The following is a 20,169-nucleotide window of genomic DNA, read 5'->3' as shown; positions in this document are numbered from 1 at the left end:
TAACGGACTTCCCCAATGAAACGTTCCAGATACGATCCAAACTACGACTTACTTAAACAGCCAGCATCACACTACAGTCAAGGCACTAGTCACACACGCTACCAGGAACACAATTTCCCGAGCAGTCAAAATCAAGAGAGCATTTACACTCGAAGTCCGCAATCGCCTCCTGCTCCATCGCAGTACCCGACGAAGCGGCCTTATGACACCCACCATCTCTCTCTGCCTCTGACTAACACCGTCACTGACAGACTCGAAAATCACCAACCAAGCACCTCAAATTCCACATACAAGATCACAGCTAATTCTCCTTACTTTGATAATAGGACCAGAACCCAGCCTGAGGTGAAGCAAGAACAAATATATGAGCGACACAATCAGTCCAATCCATTCCTACAGGATACGACCCCACAAACAGAAAGTTGCAAGAATAGTGATATGCAAAATAAGAATAGCCGAAACTATGAGCAAGAAAGAGCTCAACAAAACACAAATGATTCATACACGGAAGCTCGTTTAAATACCACATCTAACGTAGACAAGGGCCAATACACTAGGGATGTTTACGGAGAGTTGAATGTAAGACCCAGTAGGTCAGGAAGTACAATCAATGAGCGTTTATTAATAGAAAGGCGAACACCCGATGCTTACGGTAGATCTACTAGTATGTCTGCTTACAGTAAAGGAAAGGTTGGTGATTACGAAGATGTATATGCTGCGTATACCACTGAAAATGATTACGGTCAAGCTTATACGAAATCTCCGAATACATCAAGGGATGCGACCAGCGTATCTTGTCAACAACAACAGCTAGCTCAAGATCATACAGGCAATTACGTAAGTTCCCTTATCAAAATTCTATTATTGTTATATACAGGCGTAAATAACATTCTAATTTGGCATGATTTTTAAATCAATTATAAATATCCCACATAAATGCGAAAGTTTGTAAGTCTGTTTGTTACTTCATCAAGTCTAAATCACTGAGCCGATTTGCATGAAATTCGGTATACAGATAGATTGAGTCCCGGGGAAGGACATAGGATAGTTTTATCCCGGAAAATTTCATAGTTCCAACGGGATAGTGAAACCGAATTCTACACGGATGGAGTCGCGGGTAACAGGCTAATATATATATATATATATATGCACTCCAGTTTGAAATATACTTATCATTTCAGACACAAGAGAAGACATTTAGCGGTCCATCTGTTTTACGGCGTAAGAAAATGCAGTCAAGCGGAATTCAGCCACCAATGCCGAGACCGCACAGTGCAGATTTTCTGGAATACGAAGCAAAGAACGAACTCTTAAATAAGTCAATGCCTAATCGCATGGTAAATGATCAACCACGACAACCTCAAAGACCAAAATCTAGTTTAGATATCAATTCTTCATATGATCCTAGTTCAGACCGATACTATTCTGAGGAGAGTTATGCTGAAAAAATGCGGCAGTCAGCTCAATATTTACAGCAAGGGTTGGGACCTAGAAACATTCAAATTCCTTTAGCCAAATACGCAAGTGGTCTAGCAGAAAAGCAATTACATTCACCCTACTCACATACCACGAACAATAATTACGAGACTGAGTTTGGTATGCCGAGGAACAGTCGAGACAACGTAAGCAATCATTCTAAGTACAGCGAAGGATTAAATTCAAACTGGACCCTGAAGAATAAAGATCATAAGGACTATCTGAATAGAAGTGGTAGTGTTTTGAGCGATGGTTCTTATGTCAGTGGCCACGTTAAAGATATGGGTAGGTCAGATCCGGCTTCTGATGGGTTCATGAGGTCTGCAAGTGCGCGGCTACCTTCAACCGCTCCTGAAAAGGAGGGTGAAAAGAAAGTGCAACAGGTACTAAGCTTCTAAAACAAATGTGCTACTGACTAAATTGAATTTAACGCTTCGCTAATCATTATCATATATTTTTATACACAAGGGGTAACGTTTCATGTGCTCTGCCTATCCCATTTGGGCATACAGGCGTGATGTTTGTGTGTGTGTGTGTTTATACAGATTTTTATCGATACTATGAATTTAATTACCTATATGTCATTTTAGCGGGAGGAATCAATGAAACGTTTATTGGAATGGAAACAACGAATGCTACAATCGCCTCTTACACGCAAAAGTACTCCAGCAACGATCTCTTTGGCTCGATCACTAAACCAAAGTCGACAGTCTTTGAGGTCAGACTATAAATCAAAGACCTATACGAACGCTTCCTACAACAGCTATTCATCCGACGACGAAGGTTAGTAATAATAACTTATAAATATACTTTTATACTATAGGATCATGGCATGTTCAAGGAAATAAATTGTTTTTTTTTTCTGTATTATAATATCCAAAACATTGATGACAAAAAGCATGCTGTGTGAATATTATAAAAGCGTAGTATATTGCATGGACATGGTTTAGTTGTTTAAAAGAATATTAACTGCAGACTGGACACAAAGTATGTATTAATGAAAACGAACCTTATAGTAAAGTACATTTTATCACTATTGCCAATAGGTAGGTACATTATATAATACGTAAAGTATTTTACATTTTTTTTATTTGTACCTATCTCATAATGCCCCAGATCATCGTTTTACCATTTTCATTGATTGTAATTTCAATTTTCTGAATTATTCCTGTAACCTGCTATTTACTTACCATTTTTAACATTAGAACCGGATAAAATTTCAACTTTATGTACTTGACATATATGTATTTCTTATTTTATACCTTAAATATTTTGCAGTAGTAGTATGATGACTTCGCTTTGCGGAAAGGTACCTTCCTGCCTGCTGGGACTTAGTGCCACTAACAAGATATCATATCAAATTTGTATCGGTGGAGGGTTACAGATATTCGTTTATGCTGTCTTATATTGAGTATAATGCATCATTTTCTAACATTTCAAGTAAGATGAAACTTACTAACAATATTGTCCAATAAAAAGATTGAATAATGATTATTATAACGAGCAAAAAGTAATTTTCGGTTTTACTTTTGCATCTCAGAAAAAACATCGGGTACTGAACTGCACAAACTGAAAGAAATGCAGGCAGGAAGGTCCCAAAAAGAAAACCTTATGAGTCCCATCGTTACTCGGCCTTTACCCCCGCACACGCCTCTTACCTCACAGTCACTTGACGACCTTAGCAACTTTGCTAAAGGCAATAAAACTAACGAATTTAAAGATCCACCTGAAAATGCATACGAAAATATTCAAACACAATCAAAAGTAACCAATGACGATGCAGGCAGTGACCCTGAAGATAATTACGAAGATACTAAAACATTAAATCATAATACAACTATCGACCAAGATGGTTATGAAACAAATGACAGTGAAGCAGATTCTGAAACACAGTTGGAGTACACTGATAACGATTTAGACGAAGTATTGTTAGAATCCGAAGCTGTAGAAACTAATGTTAAAATTTCCGTTAGCGGTTTTGATGATAAAAATACACAAAACCTACCTGAGAGTCATAATTTAGAAACTGCCAACGAACAATGTCATAATATGTCTAGTACACTACCAGCACAAAATTGTGGCGAAGAACATTATTTGCCGATGAGCCCACGAAAGATTTCCAGAATAGAACCTGCTCATAAAATAATAATACAAAACTTAAGTGTATTCGACGAATCCATGCCACAATCTTATGAAGATAATCCGTACGTTGAAATGAACTTAGGCAATAACGATGACGACATGCAAACATACGAAGTAGTTTGTGTTAATAATGGAAGAGTTGAACCAGTATACATGGAAGTGACTAACGTGTTGGCAAGCGACATTAATTCATCAGATGCAATGACTAGCGCGAGATTGATTTCCGACACAGCTTCAAATTTTGCAGATACGAAAGATCGTACTTTGAAAAGAGCCTCAAAAGGAGAAAGAATTACAAAAGAATCGATGAAATCGGGTGATAAACAAAGTTACTGCTCTGACGCTGATGATGAAGCTTCTAAAGACATTTCATTGGATAGTCCGTTTAGCAGATTTAGTATATCAGATACATTTAGACCAGCTTCATATTATTTAAGCAGCAGTAGTAGTAATGTGTTAGATATGCAAGATAGTTCAGATAGTGAAATACTACCACCTCCACCAGTTCCAGAATCTTCTCCACCATGCGATGAATTATCTGATGATGCCTTATCGCAATATATTTTAGATAAATTAGATCAATCAGATATGTCTCAAGACAATTCCATATTGAAAATGTTGACAAGTGAAAATCAGAAAATGAACACAGCTAAACGGAAAACAACATCACTAATGATATATGGCAGCCGAACTTCTATTCACGATACACTCTCTAGAGGAGAAAAAGCACGAAGCAGTAGGGCCAGTTTGACACTGGAGAGAAATAGATTAAACGATACCCAGTGTAATGTACTAAGTAATTCAATACTCGAACGCCATAATTCAAGCAGTATAGAATCGGATTCTCTAAAGAGTTATAATGCTGACCAGGGGTCTTCTAGATTATCATTAGAATCAGATGTAAGTAGTAAATTTGAAGTGGCACCATCAAATATTTCATCTGAAGTTGCGAGTCTTAATGAAAGTGAATCAGCTATAGAATTAAGACGTTCTATATCGTACCGAGATTTAGAAGTTATGATGAAGCGCAGACCACTGTCTGCTGATGATTCGTTGTTCGAGTTGGACCCACAAGTACCCTCTCATAACGAGTCTGCATCTAATATTGACCTAGATCGATATTTAGATAATTTACAACCAAATGCAAGTAATACTAGCTTTAACAATAGCCAACGAAGTTCATTGAATACGACTGATTTGAATAGCCAGTGCAATATTTACAAAGATAATGTAACTCAAGCCTTTAATCTACAAACTAGTTCACATATGCGCTGTTCCAGCACCCCTGTCTCTAATTCCAATAAAAAGTGTCATATTCATTTATCTGACTCGCAGACATCACGTAATTCAGCGGGAGTGCCCAAATCAGAAATATCTTATTATTGTAAGAATTACGACGAGGAAAAACTTCTTGCTAAAAACTTAAATAATGATATATTATGTGACAAGATAAAAGACTTTGAGTGTGAAAAACAATCGCTCATAGTTGTTGAAGCAAATGCTTCTTCCAATACTACAGGTTTTCATAGCAGGGAGAGCTCTACAGAACATAGCGCACCGTACTATTACTCTGATTTATCTTCTCAAGAACATATTAATTTATTACAAACTTCACATTATTTGAAGAATACGAATCTCCATAGAAAGCTAAATAACCAGCGACGCAGGGGCCCTCTTCATAAGAAAAATGAAATCTCACATATCCATAATCCCATTCGTAAAAATCAACCGTATGATGAGCATTTTGACCTTGCAGCGTCAGCTCGAAGCGTGTCAGTAGAGTTTTTGAGCGCAGCTGACAAAGATCCCGAAATAGACATGAAAAATATTTATGAATCGACAGGTGGTAGAAAGTCTAAAATTCCCGAATCAATGTCATTAATGTCAGGTCTAAGTTGTAAAAGGATTACTGGTAACAGCAGCATTCTTGACAATTCTTCCCCAGAGTCCACTGATGGCAACCGAAGTGGCTTGAATGTTAGTTCACCTGTACAGCTTTCGACTGCCAGTATGTCTTCACATTGCAGTGGTACTTCTTCCAATACCGTTTACTACGATGCCGAGGCAGAAGCCAGTGCATACGAAAACATTATGTGCCAGGGTGAAAAACACTGGGAGGAAGATTCTTTGTGGAGGGATAACTTAAGACGTGTTTCACACAGACATGCTCGGTCAATGGATGATCTCGATACGGTAACTACAGAAACACCCATCATACCAAGTGGTAGAACTAGCGTCGAAATCTGCGGCATGAATAGTATAAAACGAATAAAGAAGGAAGGGGCTAAGAAAATATGCCGCAATGTGACTTATGTCAACTGTGATATTCAAAACCAGGTATTAAGACGTAGAGATAACAGTATACATAGTATAGAAGAGCAAGACAAAGTGAGTGACAATGATGTTTACGTTAGTTTAGCGGAACATACTGAAAATATTGACACGTCAACCCAACAGGTCGATGAAGGTGTTTATGAACAACTTGCCGTTGAATCAATGAGTAACGGACTTACACCGACAAATTCAGTTAGTTGTAAGAATGATTTGCAAAACAAAGGGAAAAGAAAATTTGAGATTGATAGGGAAAAGCTTCGCCAGTGGGATTTGATGTCAAGTGGGCTTATGAAGGGTGGGGCGGGTGGTGTGCGGGGAGCGGGCGTCGGAGCGGGCGCGGGGGACGCCCTGTGTGGCACGGACAGTGGGGCTGACAGTGCAACCAATGAAGGTATCCTCTAGCGTATTGCCCCCATAAGGTACCTTAAGTAAGTCATATTTTATATTACCATTGACAGCAAAGCAAAGTCATTATTTTTTAGGGTTTTACTTAAAAAATCTAAATGGCTATTATTTACGAATTAAGTATTTGACTATTTCATGAAACTAATGAAAGGTTAAAACACGATAAGGTGCTGAGGCATCAAAACATATGAGCATGCTACTGAGGTTGTCATTGTACAGCGATACATAAATTAAGTGGCACTATAACACTAATGATTTTTGGGTTGCACACAATTAATTTTCTTAGTGACTTGTGTTTGTACATATACTTTGACACTTTATCATGTTTTCACCATTGTTTTTATAAATTGTTACATGCTTGTATATAGATATATTCTAATGATTTTAACGATGATTTACGAACTGTTTTAGCTTCAATGACAATGACCGGCAATAACATGGAATCAGGCACGAATAACTCATCGAATCAACAAAAATTGTCTAAAAAAGCTTTTCTCGGAAGTAATACATCTATAGGAAGAACTAACAGGGATAGTAATATACCCGTACGTGCAGTTAGCCCCAGAGTTAGATGGGTAGAGGAAAAACCATCTCATGAACTATATAGCTCAGAGCAACTGTCAGCTTCACAACAAAACGTAAGGCTTTTAACTTGTATCAACTTGGCAAGTAACCGATATAGTTTTGTGTCCCACTTTTTCCTACTATTTCGTAAACATTTGTAAATGAATAATTTATTTAACCGGTCTTTTATTCACAGCTAAGAACTATGAGCATGTCTGAAGATGCCTGGGCAACAGGTAGATCGCCGTCTAGAGCGTCACAGCAACCGATCAGAGCTGTGAGCCCACGAATTCGGAGGAACACTGAAAATGATGAAATGGTACAATTTTAGATTCTTTCAGAGTTTGTATTTATGTTTAGCTTCATTGTGTATCGCCTTTATGTTTTAATGTGTCGTTTTTAATTTTATACGCTTTATCATTTTGTGTTGCGTTCTTTTATGTTGGCAATATCAGCAAAGGCAGCAGATTTCGGGTCGAGAGCAGTTGGGAGAAATACCTACTGCAGGAGAGCTTCTGGGCCGAACTCATGAGGAGTTGGTGCTACTTTTGATACAGTTACGGCGACGCCACACGGCTACTCACCGTGCTATCGAGCAATGTTGTGCGCAGATAAATAGCATCAAGGTCTTTAGAGCTTTATTTGTTTTGAGTCTGCTTTATTTATTAAGAAATATTCCATTCACATTAGATAAATACTGTAAATTAGGCAAAAAAATCTAAAATCTTAATTTATCAGATTTCTGTGAAATTTTACCTTTTGTTGAAAATGTTTTGTTACTTTTGCCCCTATTGATCAAAGAAACGTTCTTACAGGATTGTCTAACTTCTCTTAAAGCTATGGAACGCGAAGAGAGCCTTCAGAGACTGGAACATCTGAAAATGCAATTGATGGAATTAGAACACCAGTACGAAAAAAGCAAACCTCTGGTACAGTTAGTTGACAATATGGTGAAGTTGGGCTCACTATACAATAGACCCGGATCAACGGTTGAAAGGCTTGAGAGGAATCAGAGATTAAGGCAGAAGGTTCTTGCAGAGCACGCGTTGGAACAGCAAAGGTACAAAATGATAATTAACAATAATACTCCGTCAGTTAATACTACCATTGTAAAAATATGTTGCGATCAAGTTCAACCTAACATGCATAAACATAACAGGATGTTTTTGAATATGTATTGTGTTCGTTATATTCAGGTGGTTGGAAAGTGCCGCTGCAGGAAAACAACTGGAAACGGAAGCGGCTAGAGCGAGAGTGGCCGAATTATGGGCTTTAGAGCAGGAGTTGGCTGATGAAGCAGCTATTTTGCAGGGCCTTAGAACAGACAAGGATGCTATTGAATCATTACTTACAGGTAATATACATACAAAACACATATAATATAAGTAACTCAAGTTGGCTCTTTAAGTCGTTCATTCATAATTAATGTAAGCGTCTTTATAACTATTTGTTCAATGAGTGATACGTTACTAATCATTTTTTGTCAGGCGTTCGTGGCAAACTAGACAGCGTTCAAACAAGAGGTGATTTAACACACCTGACAAACCAGCGGGCGCCGGCAATGCCTGAAATGGGCAGTGGCGCTTTGGAGGCAGAATTAGCGCGAGTGCACGCAATGCTGGCGCTCAATTCTAAGGTTTATAAGGTTTTCATCTAAGCCATGCACTTATTTTATTTTAATTATTTTATTAAGATTTTCTCGAGTACACGCCAAAGTGTATCAAACAACCAGAAAAATGTTTGTTGTAAGATCTCCCGAAAATATCGAAACTATTCGGACGGTTGGTCACTTATTTATAATCGTACATTGAACCGTTTGATTTAATAATTTTTGAAATAATTTGTGGTTTATTGGGTGTTCTACCCGTGACTATAAGATCAGAAAAGAACTCAAAATGTTGGGTGGGATTAGTAAAATAAAATTTAAATACTTAATATGATTTTATCAGTTCAATTCACTTTAAATGGGTATCATTTGTTGAGTACCTTCATTTGGCGTATGCTTGTCCTCGTTTATAAGCACACCCTGTCTCTGGCTCTAAGTTTCCGTATTTAGTTGAGGTGATGGACTGCCCATGTGGCCAGTTTTGTTCCGTAGTTTGTCTTAACATTGGTTTTGTTAAAATGTAATTAATCATATTAAATTTATAGTATATTTGTAAATAATGACTAATCAAGTCTGCAATAAATATGTTTTGTGTTCTTGCCTGTTGATTAGTATGAGAACGTTTTTATTGTACCTAAAAGTTTTACTCGATAAGGAGGAAGTTATCAATTCGGTTGTATTTTATGTTTGTTACCTCAGAACTCCGTGATTTATGAACCGATTTGATTTTTTTGCGTTCGTCTAGGAAAGCTTTCGATTATGTCCCATAAGCCCCAAATCAGGATCTGATGATTGGATCCTAAGGAAATCGAGGGAACTCTTCAAATGTTGTACGGATGGCCTATGGTAATTTTGATATATTTAGTAGTAACTCGTGCATACTCGTATTGCTTTTGAAAATCATCATTTGGTGAAGTGTAACTGATGTTGAAGACCACAGTTGACCATCGGAGTTACTACTCAATAACAAATACTTGTCACGGGTTGAATTTCAATTACTTTAACACAGTTGCTAAGCAATTTATGCTCCTCGTAATGGTGAAATGGAATGGGTGGTGAAGCACCAGGACTCCTCAATAATGAAAGTCTCTGCATCGGAAAAAGCAATCTATTGTAAAAAGTGACGAGCAGTTGACATTAAACTATTGTATCTTAGATTATTTACACTAAAAAGGGTGAAAAAAAATATAACAAAAAAATTAACTAACCGACTACAAAAAACCATGAAAATAATTTTCTACCAGTCTGAAGTCGGTACCTCAGCACGAGCCATCAGGAGTGATTGAAGCCCAGTATGTAGAGCGTAGGTGAGGTAGGCGACTATAGGTCCACTCCTGCTGGCTCGTGCTGAGGCACCGACTTCAGACTGGTAGATAATTATTTCATCGTTTTTTGTAGTTGGTTCAATGTTTTGTTATAATTTTTTTATTAGCTAAATTCATAAATTAATTTCGGCAGAAACTGGAACAAACTGTAGCTGATAATGCTCGTCTAGAACGCGAGTTGCAACAGTTGCGGCGAGCGTTGCAGGCTCGGCGCGCCGCCGCTCCGTCGCACCCGCCGCCGTCTCACGCCACAGCCATGCTCGAAGACGGTTAGTGTTGCAAAATCTGGGCCCTATTGTTTAGCACACTTGGAATCACAACCGTTTTCAACACTTCTTTCTGTCACACGGAATAGGACGAGGGTAGAAAGAGATAGTAACTATTAATGCTATTGCGAAAGTCAGCGCGTTAGATAATACGCCCTCAGTTACCGCATCCATCGTGGAACATCCGTTGAGAATCAAAATGGAGAAGTTATAAGTACCTAATTGGGTAGTTTTTTGGGTAAAAAAAAAATATTTTTCTGCCTAGTAGATTATCAGAAAATATTGGATACGTATTTTTTATTTTGTCAATTAAACAAAAAATTACAAAGATGAAATGCGTCAAAGTTCGGGAGTGGGGGCCCGTGACGTCACGCCATGTGACACTTTGTAGCATTTTGTAGATTTGTTGCCGTGACGTTATGCGGAACCTTTATCATTTTTTGTTTAATTGTCAAAAGAAAAAATACGTGTTCAATATTTTCTGACAATCTAATTAATGAACTAATAAGGTTTTTTTTAGGACATTATCCGATTATTCTATTCAATTATTTTATTTAAAAGAGATATGTTTTGAAAATTATTTTTTTGTCCTAATATAACAGAAGTATCCCGAGTGCAGCAACTAGTCTCAGCTCTTCAACGGCAGCGCCAGGAGCTAAGTCGTGCTGTGAGACATCTCACCCAGCAATCTCATGTGTTGCAGACTACACATGATTCTATGCCAGGTAAAAACATACTTTTACTGCCGACGAGGTATTAATTCAATATATATATAAATAGCCGACATCTTGTTGTATAATATGTAGTACCTATATGCTACAATAAATGGACAAGATAATTCCCGTGATCAAGGGTTACGCATTCGAAAGATTTTTCTTGATTTTTAGGTAAACGTCGCCTAATGTCCTCGTGGCAGGAAACCAATTTAGATACTGGCCATACCACTGACCACGGCAATTCCGACTATGATTACGAAATGAGTGGAGTGATGTCACCCAACCACTATGGGCAGAGCAATATGGAGACCCCACTTTATGTGGATACCAGAGGAGGGGGTAACGACGTCATGTCACCTATGACTAGTGAAGAGATGCAGAATGGTGGATTTGGTAAGAAACTTTTTTATCCTTTCCTTGTTTTTCATACATCTAACTATAAATAATATCTCATTGCAATATGATTACTAGCCGTCTAATTTGGATGGGTTCCTTCCAAATGCTTTGAGTAAAGACGTTATATATAACTTATCATTTCTTCTAGCTAATCTTACCAACGTCGAGAAACAAGAGATTAAAACCGTCCGTATCGTCAAAAGAGAGAGTGAAAGGCGCCAAAGGGACAGAGAGCGCTCTCTCCAGCCAATGTCCGATTGGCCTTCCAACAACATCACTGCCAACCTAGATCAGTTCCTCGAGGAGGAGCTTATCCAGTCTTCCAATTACCCTCGAGCTTCTTCGGTACCTCGCACTGATTTTAGCAATTTCGAAGAATATTATTCAAAACCACAAGCCACTGAACCTCCGAACTACCTTCGACTAAACGACAAAATGTCTTCCATGGAACTTAGCCCAAAGTATCCATCGAGTCCATCTTTATCTAACTATGATTATTCCCGTGACATATCTTCCCTTAGCAGCAGCTATAATAGAAGCTACGACAAATCTGGTTACGATAAAACCATTTCAATTTCGACCCAGTATTTGAACAGTCCCACGGATAGTTCTAGGACTTTGACGAATGATCCGCTATCAAAAACGAGTAGCATCGGGAGCCTTACAAGGCACATGGAACTATCACCAATCTTTAAGAGCGAGGCGGCAAAGCAAATAATCACGGAAATGTCCGGAGACGTTCCTAAGAACGGGTCTCTTCACAGGAGACAAATACCGAAGGAAAAACGAAGGCATTATACAGCGCCACATCATTTGAGTGCAAAAACTTTAAACGAATTGCCAAAGGAAGCGTACAATCAAGATGTGAGTACATTGCAACTATTCACCAACAGATGACACATTTGCTTGTTTTCCTCCCGCGATCCAGAAAAGAGTTCTAAAAAAAGACTTCGAAATAACTCAAACCCTGTAAAGTATATTATTGTTAGTAGGTATTCATATTTTTAAAGACTGATTTGCCTTTTCAAAATTAGGGTTCGGCCAAACTAGATATAAATTTCATTTGTACGATTACACAGCGTAAGAGTCGTGAAAAATGTCTCTTATTCAGCCTTATTGAACTGAATTCAGGCACTTTATAAAGTGTACCACAACAACCCAATTATAACAAAATACTTTCAAAGCTTGCCGCAGTAGTACCTTATTAAATTACGTTGCACAATTAGTCATTGGTCATCAAGCTTTGCTAATATTTTTACGTCAGGCGTTTGTTCAAACATATATACTGAGCGGCAAAAAATTTGGCACTCAAATGTATGCAGTAATAGGTAATTTCGTATGTAACGTGGGCCAAATTTTGTACCGCTCAGTATAGTTTAAGTGTCTGGCAATGGACGCCGTGATTTTTAAAATTAAATTCAGAATATTTTTTTATAAACCAACTGATTTTGATAATTTAATATAAATACAAAATCATTTATTTTTTTCAACATAGGTAAGTACAGTAAGTACATGGGTTGTTAAAAAACAGTTGTTGCGCTATTTTACGTCGCAAGGCATACAAATTGTAGACTTAGTCAATGAAGCTCCCACATGCATGGCCACCTCAATTATTATAAACATTAAAAAAAAAATATTGTGTAGTAAGATTTTTATATAATTTACTCTTGAATTCATTAAATTTTTCTATTTGCATTATTTCATTTGGTACTTTATTATAGATGAATTGATGATTTATTATAATGAATTTGTGATGCAATTTGATATATCTTTGCTACCTGTTATCTGCCAAAGCAACCATGACCCAAACTATAGTCGGGGGTCGTTCTCTACCGGGGACATACACAAAGAAACTTTTAGCTTTTATTACATTGTATTGTATAACTCTACACATTAAAATATCAGGCTGCACTAAGAAACAGATGTACCAAGGTGAGCTTATCCCATAAAGGGATCTATTTCAGTTATCTTTCGAATCATTGATAGGACAACAGAAACAAGAGTTGACACGCACGACGATAATAATATGACGCAGGCTCTTGCATAGGTACCCTGCGACCATATTCTGGTGCATGGCTCGGAACTCTGCAAACCAGAGCATGATTCAATAAGCTATTCGTAACTATTGAACCATTTAATTCTAGAAGATGGGTCGTTCCCTCGACGATACGGACATGGAGCGCGCGCTGCGGGCACCTCCGGATGTCGTGAGGTCAGCGCTGGCGCCGCCGCAGCGGTATGTCGACTCCATCGACCAGCTGCTCGCCGCGCCGCAGAAGATCTTGATACCGGAGCGGTACATCCCAGAAAAGGTAAAGTCATTGCAAGTGAAATAAAGCGAAAGTGCCAAATATTTGAAAGATCTTGCAAAAGTATGAGATTAGATAAATACATTTATGATTTACCTAAAATATTAATAAATTTAAATACTAGCTTTTGCCCGTGGCTTCTCCCGCGTGGAATTCGGTTATCGCGCGCTGTTCCCTCGGGAAATGTGCATTTTCCTGGGATAAAAAGTAGCCTATGTCACTCTCTGGCCCATAAACTATCTCTATGCCAAAAATCACGTCGATTCGTCGCTCCGTTTCGACGTGAAAGACGGACAAACATACACATAAACACACACACTTTCGCATTTATAATATTAGTATTAGTATGGATTATTATATCTTTTTGTTAAGTTTTTTGGAAACAGCTACGAAACTTACGAAAGTACTTCTTAGTTCTTCTTCTTTTTCAATGTTTATCAAGATAGAACTTTGTTGAAGTTACACTAAACTAACCTAAAGATAAATTAACTATATATACTAAATTCCCCCAAGTCTTCTCCCCAAGTTATATTACTGACCTTATAATTTTTGGTATCCAATAAAGAGTCATCGTATTGTATTCTTATTAGAAAATTCATTAGGCTAAAGCAAAGTTAACATATAGTTCCGGATATCTCAAAGAATTGTCTTGAAAAGTAAGTACTGACCCTACTGTGAGGTAACTAGTGACCGTATGTTTTGGATAGCTTGAGAATTTCTCACTACCAATAATTAGCACTACGCAAACTTCTGATCGGCCAAATTTTTGCTAGCCAAGAATCTTAAATCCATCGCAACATCAGAAGATCTTTACTTACGCAAAAGAGAATTTAAAACTTTTTTGACGTAGCTAGTTACTATTTCCTAAAATTATCAAGTCAATATGTTTGCTGTTTCTAGCCCCCAGAACTATCTCCAGAGGAACAACAGAAGCGCCAGGAGAAAGTAGAGTCGATCAAGAAGATGCTCTCAGGGTCCACTGACCCCACTCACAAGGTATATTACGTATTTCGATGGATAAATTGCATTATACAGTTTTTTAAATATTTATATGTTGTGAAAATCACGGAAATATTAGCAGTTTTTGCAAACTAGATATTAACTTTCATAACCATAAACTAATACTATGAACTAATTTGTTTGTTTTCACCATCGTCAAGTAAAGTACAGATCATTTGCACTTAATTATTGTTGTGTCAGTCTCTTCAAATTTTCTAGACCATTAAATTAGCTCATTAAATTTTCATGCCATCATCAACATGAAATTATTCTGTTTTTTCCAATAATCAATTCTTGATGACTTCTTCATTCTTGATAATCCACTTCATTCCATGAAATAGTTTATACCTTGCCAAATTGATCACACATACAAAAATTTAACCATTTTACATTCATCATAATTTTTCATCATTGCATCTTGAATCTTTGGCACTGCTTTTATTGTTGTCTTGAATGATCTATCTAATATATGCATGATCATTCTTTTTTAGTACTTCACATTTTTAACAACATCTACCATTATATTTATATTTTGTTAGTTCTCGAAAGCCGAAAATTTGTGAACATTATGTATTTGTGACCTTATACCGCCAGAGATGTCAATTTAATTAAAGTTAATCCTGCATTAGTATTTTCTGCTTTCGAGTGGTTAGCTTGTATAGCAGCTTCGAATGTTGGCTGTAAATATGTAATTTAGCACACCTACATGTGTCTGCTTACGATGCGTATAGAGCCCGGACGGCGAAGAGAAGCGGCAGCGTGAGCATCTGCTGCAAATGAACCAACTTCTCGCCAAGCAGGTCACCGAAATGAGCAAAATAATAGCTGGTAAGAACTGATTTATCTTCCGAACGGTTTTGTAACCTGGTGTTACTTAATTATGCTTGTATAATAAATCGTTATTTTCAATCAGTAGAGCTATTCAATGTCAACTTTTGTCCATCTCAGTTTTCGTTACGATTTATTATATAAAATCCCTTAAATTTTGCTATACCCCGTAACTTCACTGGATGCATTACCGATCTATTGACTCATTAATTGTGCAATTTTAAAATATTTTGAGGCACTTTTGTGACTGTTTTATCTTGCAAGTTTACATTACTAAAATTGTTATTGAAATTGCCGATCATCTCAATTTAAATTATTATATTGCGGCTGCTTTGTTGTTACTCTGGCAATTTTGATAACGTCTCCTTACTAACCGCCACGTGTGTCCACGCATGTAACATTATTTTGCTTGATGTTGTTTTGTTTTGTCCCAATCTCTCCAGGAACCAACACAGAGCAAGGCCCGTCCACAGCCAGCAAATAATAGCCATTTGCTTACAAATATTCACGTACAAATTAGATGCCATATCTAAATATTATTCTTTATATAGATTCTATACGAGTAATAAATAGTGACATTATAAATAGTGATATAATTTGTAAGTAAATCGGCTAAATCAGCGGTCGTTTGAAGAAATGTTGCAGCATGATTTCGTTTTTGCATTTTGTTGTGAGTAGTACATGTTTTTCATATATCTTTAGTTGCATTTGTTTGTCGTTTTGTATTGTTAGAGTTTTTTACTTATTCCATTTTTAATAATTTATTAAATAATTATCTTCTTGATAACGTCGGTATTTGCAATCACTAAACGCTATTTTATTGATTTCAACAGTTAAAGCACTAGAAGAATTACCGCAACGTAACAACGGGGATGATTTGGACGACCGCTCACCGGACGTGGAATTGCCCATTTACCAGCAAAGAGACAATTTCTTTACGTAAAACTAAGAATTAATTCAGAACTTTTGAATAATATCTCCTACCAAAAACCTTTCGTTAGGATTGTTAAGGTGAATGAAAAGACATCGAACAGAAACCGGAAGATATTACAAGCTGGAATTTGAGAAAGGTTTGTTAGGTTAAATATCTGATTGGTACAATAATGTTTAGACAAATTAGTATTTCTTCTCGTTACTTCGAGTAACAAAGTATATTTATCGATTTGAAGGAAACTATAATAGGGCTTTATAACTTGTAGGTGTACCCTTAAAACCAACTGGTAGTGTAAACTCATTGCCGTTAGGTACTGAAGTAGTAACATTTATAATCAAGTTCTACAGGCTTTAAATATTTAGTATGTAATTGATAAAATAGTTCACTCAATTAACGTACTGGACTTAAATATACTACCTATAATCTTTTGTACTAGTGTTCTAGCTCAATTACCTTTACAGGTAATCTTTATATGCCCCATAATTATACTCGTGAAATCTATTCTATGCTCGTGTATTTTAAAGCGAATGCATGTTTTTAACCACAGGTTTAAGCGTGAGTTATTATATCAAGTTACTATAACCGTTAATAACATAACTAATGTCAAACCAATCATCAAATCCCTTTATCGTTAAAGTAACTTGATGCAAGAATCTCGCCAAGAGCAGTAGAACATCGTGAATGAATTGGTTTCTGAAGTATACAATTAATCGAATACAATGGTAATTTTTACTGTTTAGGCGATGTCGTCTAAACAAAAATTCATACAATGTGACTAATTCTGGTGACAATCGACTCAAGTCGGGAACCAAGAGATTTTTTGACTTGTTTGAGATTAGATTCTCACTTGTATATCTCAGTATTTGCTCAATTCTGCTAGCATTCCTTTGTAGTTGTTTTTTAATAATGTATTATAGACCCAATTTATTTCAAGTTTAACACAAAATTAAACTTGCAATAAAATGCCTTTATAGGTCAGTAATAATTATTGCAATTATTTTTACTTATTACAAAGTCTTCTATATAAAAAGGCCTTGGGTAGTTATTCAAATAAGGTTTAACTTAGTAAGTAGGGTACTATAAAACGATGCCATGTTAATCAATTTAATGAACAATAGTGAAGCACATTATTTAATTTAATTAATTATGTACTTACGTTGAAAAAACGATTTTAAATGCGTTTTAGTATTACCTCGTTTTTTTAAACATAGAAAATTAATTAATATTTTACTTACGTTTTTAAGTTACTTGACATTGTCTTTATAATTATAATTACCATGTATATTTTTTATGACATGCACAGTATAGATTGTCAATTTGTAGTAAATAGTATATACCTACCTATTATAATAATGGAATGTTATATCAATCAATTACTATACTAATGGGCATTTTAACGACTTGAAGCTTTGTGTCATATCAATGAAAGTAACATTTGTGATACAAGAAAAAATATCGACCTTATCATAATTTGGTGTTAGCCGAGTGCGACTGGTTATAATGGTGCGAAAGTCAAAAGCAATTGATCTTTAGCTGTGTATGAATTATTGCTAATCTTGCTTGCTTCTCGCTGTTATAGTATCTGTTATCAGGCGACAGAAAATATTGGCTTCATTATAGGCCAAGTAATGTAGATCGAGTTGTTGTTGTCATATAATGCCGCCTGCAACATTAGTGTAAAAAGAGCCCAGTTGCAGAAGGAAATCAATTTAGTTAAATTCAACTTTATCATTCATCTTTTCATAGATTTTACAGAATAAGGGTTCTCATACAGGTTCGTGATTTTCACTCATAAATATTACAACTCCTGGGACTTGTCACCATAGTGAAACGAATAATAATTACCTCGACGTTTGAGCCATATTGCAGTGGTCGTGGTCAGGAGTAGACTTACCTGCTTTGCTCGTGACCAGACCACGGCCACTGCATGGTGGCTGATACGGCTCGTTTTGGTTAGCGTGACAAGTCGCGGGTGTTGTAATAGTTATAGGTGGAATATCGCTAAAAATGGTGTTAGTATCGTGAGATAGACCGTATAGCCTAACGTTTCTAACGCTCGCGATCGCAATCAAAAGACGGATTTCTCATAAAAAAAATGGCTTTTGATTGCGACCGTGAGCGTCAGTTACGTTAGGCAATACGGTCTCTGTTTGAGGTTACAGTCTTGCTTCAGATGGGCTCATCCTACTTCCTACAATAATATTATAAATGCGAAAGTTTGTAAGTCTGTTTGTTTGTTTGTTTATTTGTTTGTTTCTTTGTTACTCCATCACGTCTAAACCGCCGAACCGATTTCGATGAAATTTTATATACAAATAGTTTGCGTATCGAGGAAGGGCATAGGATAGTTTTTATCCTGAAAAATCGCTTAGTTCCCGCAGGACAGTGAAAACAGAATTATACGCGGACGGAGTCGCGGGTAACGGCTAGTAAAGTTATAAACCTATCTCAAACGTGACACTATGTCAAAGTTATCAAACTGACTTCACGATACTAGAACCTGTCACAAATAAATAGATACTCGTAGGTAACTTTCTTTTTTGTTGACAATTTTACAGCCAGTTGTCCCGTTACATTGTTAAGCCCAATAAAGAGCCTTATATTATATTTACAGCCATGATCACTGGTCGCACGTTCACGTAAGAAGCGGTATAAGGAGTGTATTTAATGTGTATAAATGCCTATCGAAAGCTTTAAGTAGATACTGTCTTTTCTTGTCACTATGACCCCACGCGTAAATTAACACATACATTAATAATATTTCTAAGATAATGTATTTTGCAAGGATCTGTTTTACCATTCTTTGTTAAGATCCTTATAGTGTTAGATGTCTGATACTGTCTCTATTTCTTTTGTTGGACGACATCATAGAGACGGTACCATAAAATATTTGACATCTAAGATATGAGGAATTTAACTGAGACTGGTAAAACAATAACCCTTAGTATACTTACTGTAATTAAAAATGACTTTACCATACTGTATTAATTAGTTGAAATGTTATGTAGAAATGTATTGGGTGACGCAAATAAATTCACGTTAAATAATAACTTTCTTTTAAAATTATATTGTGTGAAGGAAAATACTGTATTAATTCCACCTTTTCTGTGACTATTTTGCTAATGTCGGTAAAAACCCAACGTAACTTTTTTGTTATGATTCTTATGAATTACTTTTACCAATGATGACTTATCGTAACTGGACTTTCAAAGTAAAATTTTACATACTTACACACACAAATAACTATTTCAAAACTTTCGAACCTTAAGGACAATGCGCGGCGTTTGCGATACAACAATAAAGACCGTTTTTCTGTCACTGTTTCAGTGTTGTGAAGCAAAATCACTCCCCGCAAACGCCGCACTGCTCTTGCCATTTGACTAACAAGCGCACCACCTACCAACCTACAATTTTTTACTTTTATTTTAATTTAAACTCAAGGGAAGTAAACTCAACAACAATTTGTTATTACATAAACTAGCTTAGAGACATCTTACAAATTTTATCCCAATGTAAATGCCTTATCTAGATACCTATGTTGTTGTGTAAATACCTACAGGGAAGTTGCGTATTATTTAATATAAATTATATGTATATACCTACATTGTACTTACTGCGAACCTTCCTCATATGCGTACGGTCACCCATAAAAGTAATACAATTTATTATAGAAAGGAAATTTGTATAATGCAACGTAAACACCCACTAAATACAGTCATATTTGTTTACATGTCGTTATGACAATGACGTTAATTTCAATGTTAATTATAATGAGAATTACTCATAGTTTTGATAACATCACGAACATTTTTTGTCGGCGACTGTACCAGCGTGAATTAAAACTCAAAATAAATAAAATATGCTATCTA

At 36.4% G+C, this 20,169-nt stretch overlaps 1 protein-coding gene across 10 annotated transcripts in view; it reads left to right on the top strand.

Moving 5' to 3' along the window:
* kmr (pleckstrin homology domain-containing family A member kramer) overlaps window positions 1–20,169 on the top strand; it is a 72,486-nt gene extending 52,317 nt beyond the window's left edge. For 2 of the 10 annotated variants that reach the window (XM_074103471.1, XM_074103472.1), the window contains 5 exons: window positions 30–837; window positions 1,182–1,859; window positions 2,067–2,259; window positions 3,017–6,380; window positions 6,769–6,859. In XM_074103471.1, coding sequence (XP_073959572.1) covers window positions 30–837; window positions 1,182–1,859; window positions 2,067–2,259; window positions 3,017–6,354 — 5,017 coding nt within the window. In that variant the 3' untranslated portion in view covers window positions 6,355–6,380; window positions 6,769–6,859. Of the gene's footprint in view, window positions 1–29; window positions 838–1,181; window positions 1,860–2,066; window positions 2,260–3,016; window positions 6,381–6,768; window positions 6,996–7,117; window positions 7,241–7,376; window positions 7,548–7,736; window positions 7,982–8,117; window positions 8,276–8,408; window positions 8,567–9,985; window positions 10,122–10,720; window positions 10,844–11,005; window positions 11,228–11,378; window positions 12,095–13,374; window positions 13,543–14,439; window positions 14,536–15,269; window positions 15,367–15,809; window positions 16,037–16,199 lie in introns of those variants that run through there. The other 8 variants (XR_012452576.1, XM_074103476.1, XM_074103477.1 and 5 more) reach the window with 8 other exon arrangements.

Source organism: Choristoneura fumiferana, chromosome 20 (genome assembly GCF_025370935.1).
Source record: "Choristoneura fumiferana chromosome 20, NRCan_CFum_1, whole genome shotgun sequence".
NCBI classification, from domain to species: domain Eukaryota; kingdom Metazoa; phylum Arthropoda; class Insecta; order Lepidoptera; family Tortricidae; genus Choristoneura; species Choristoneura fumiferana.
Note: the sequence above shows the minus strand (reverse complement) of the source record. Positions and strands in the feature narration are given on the sequence as shown.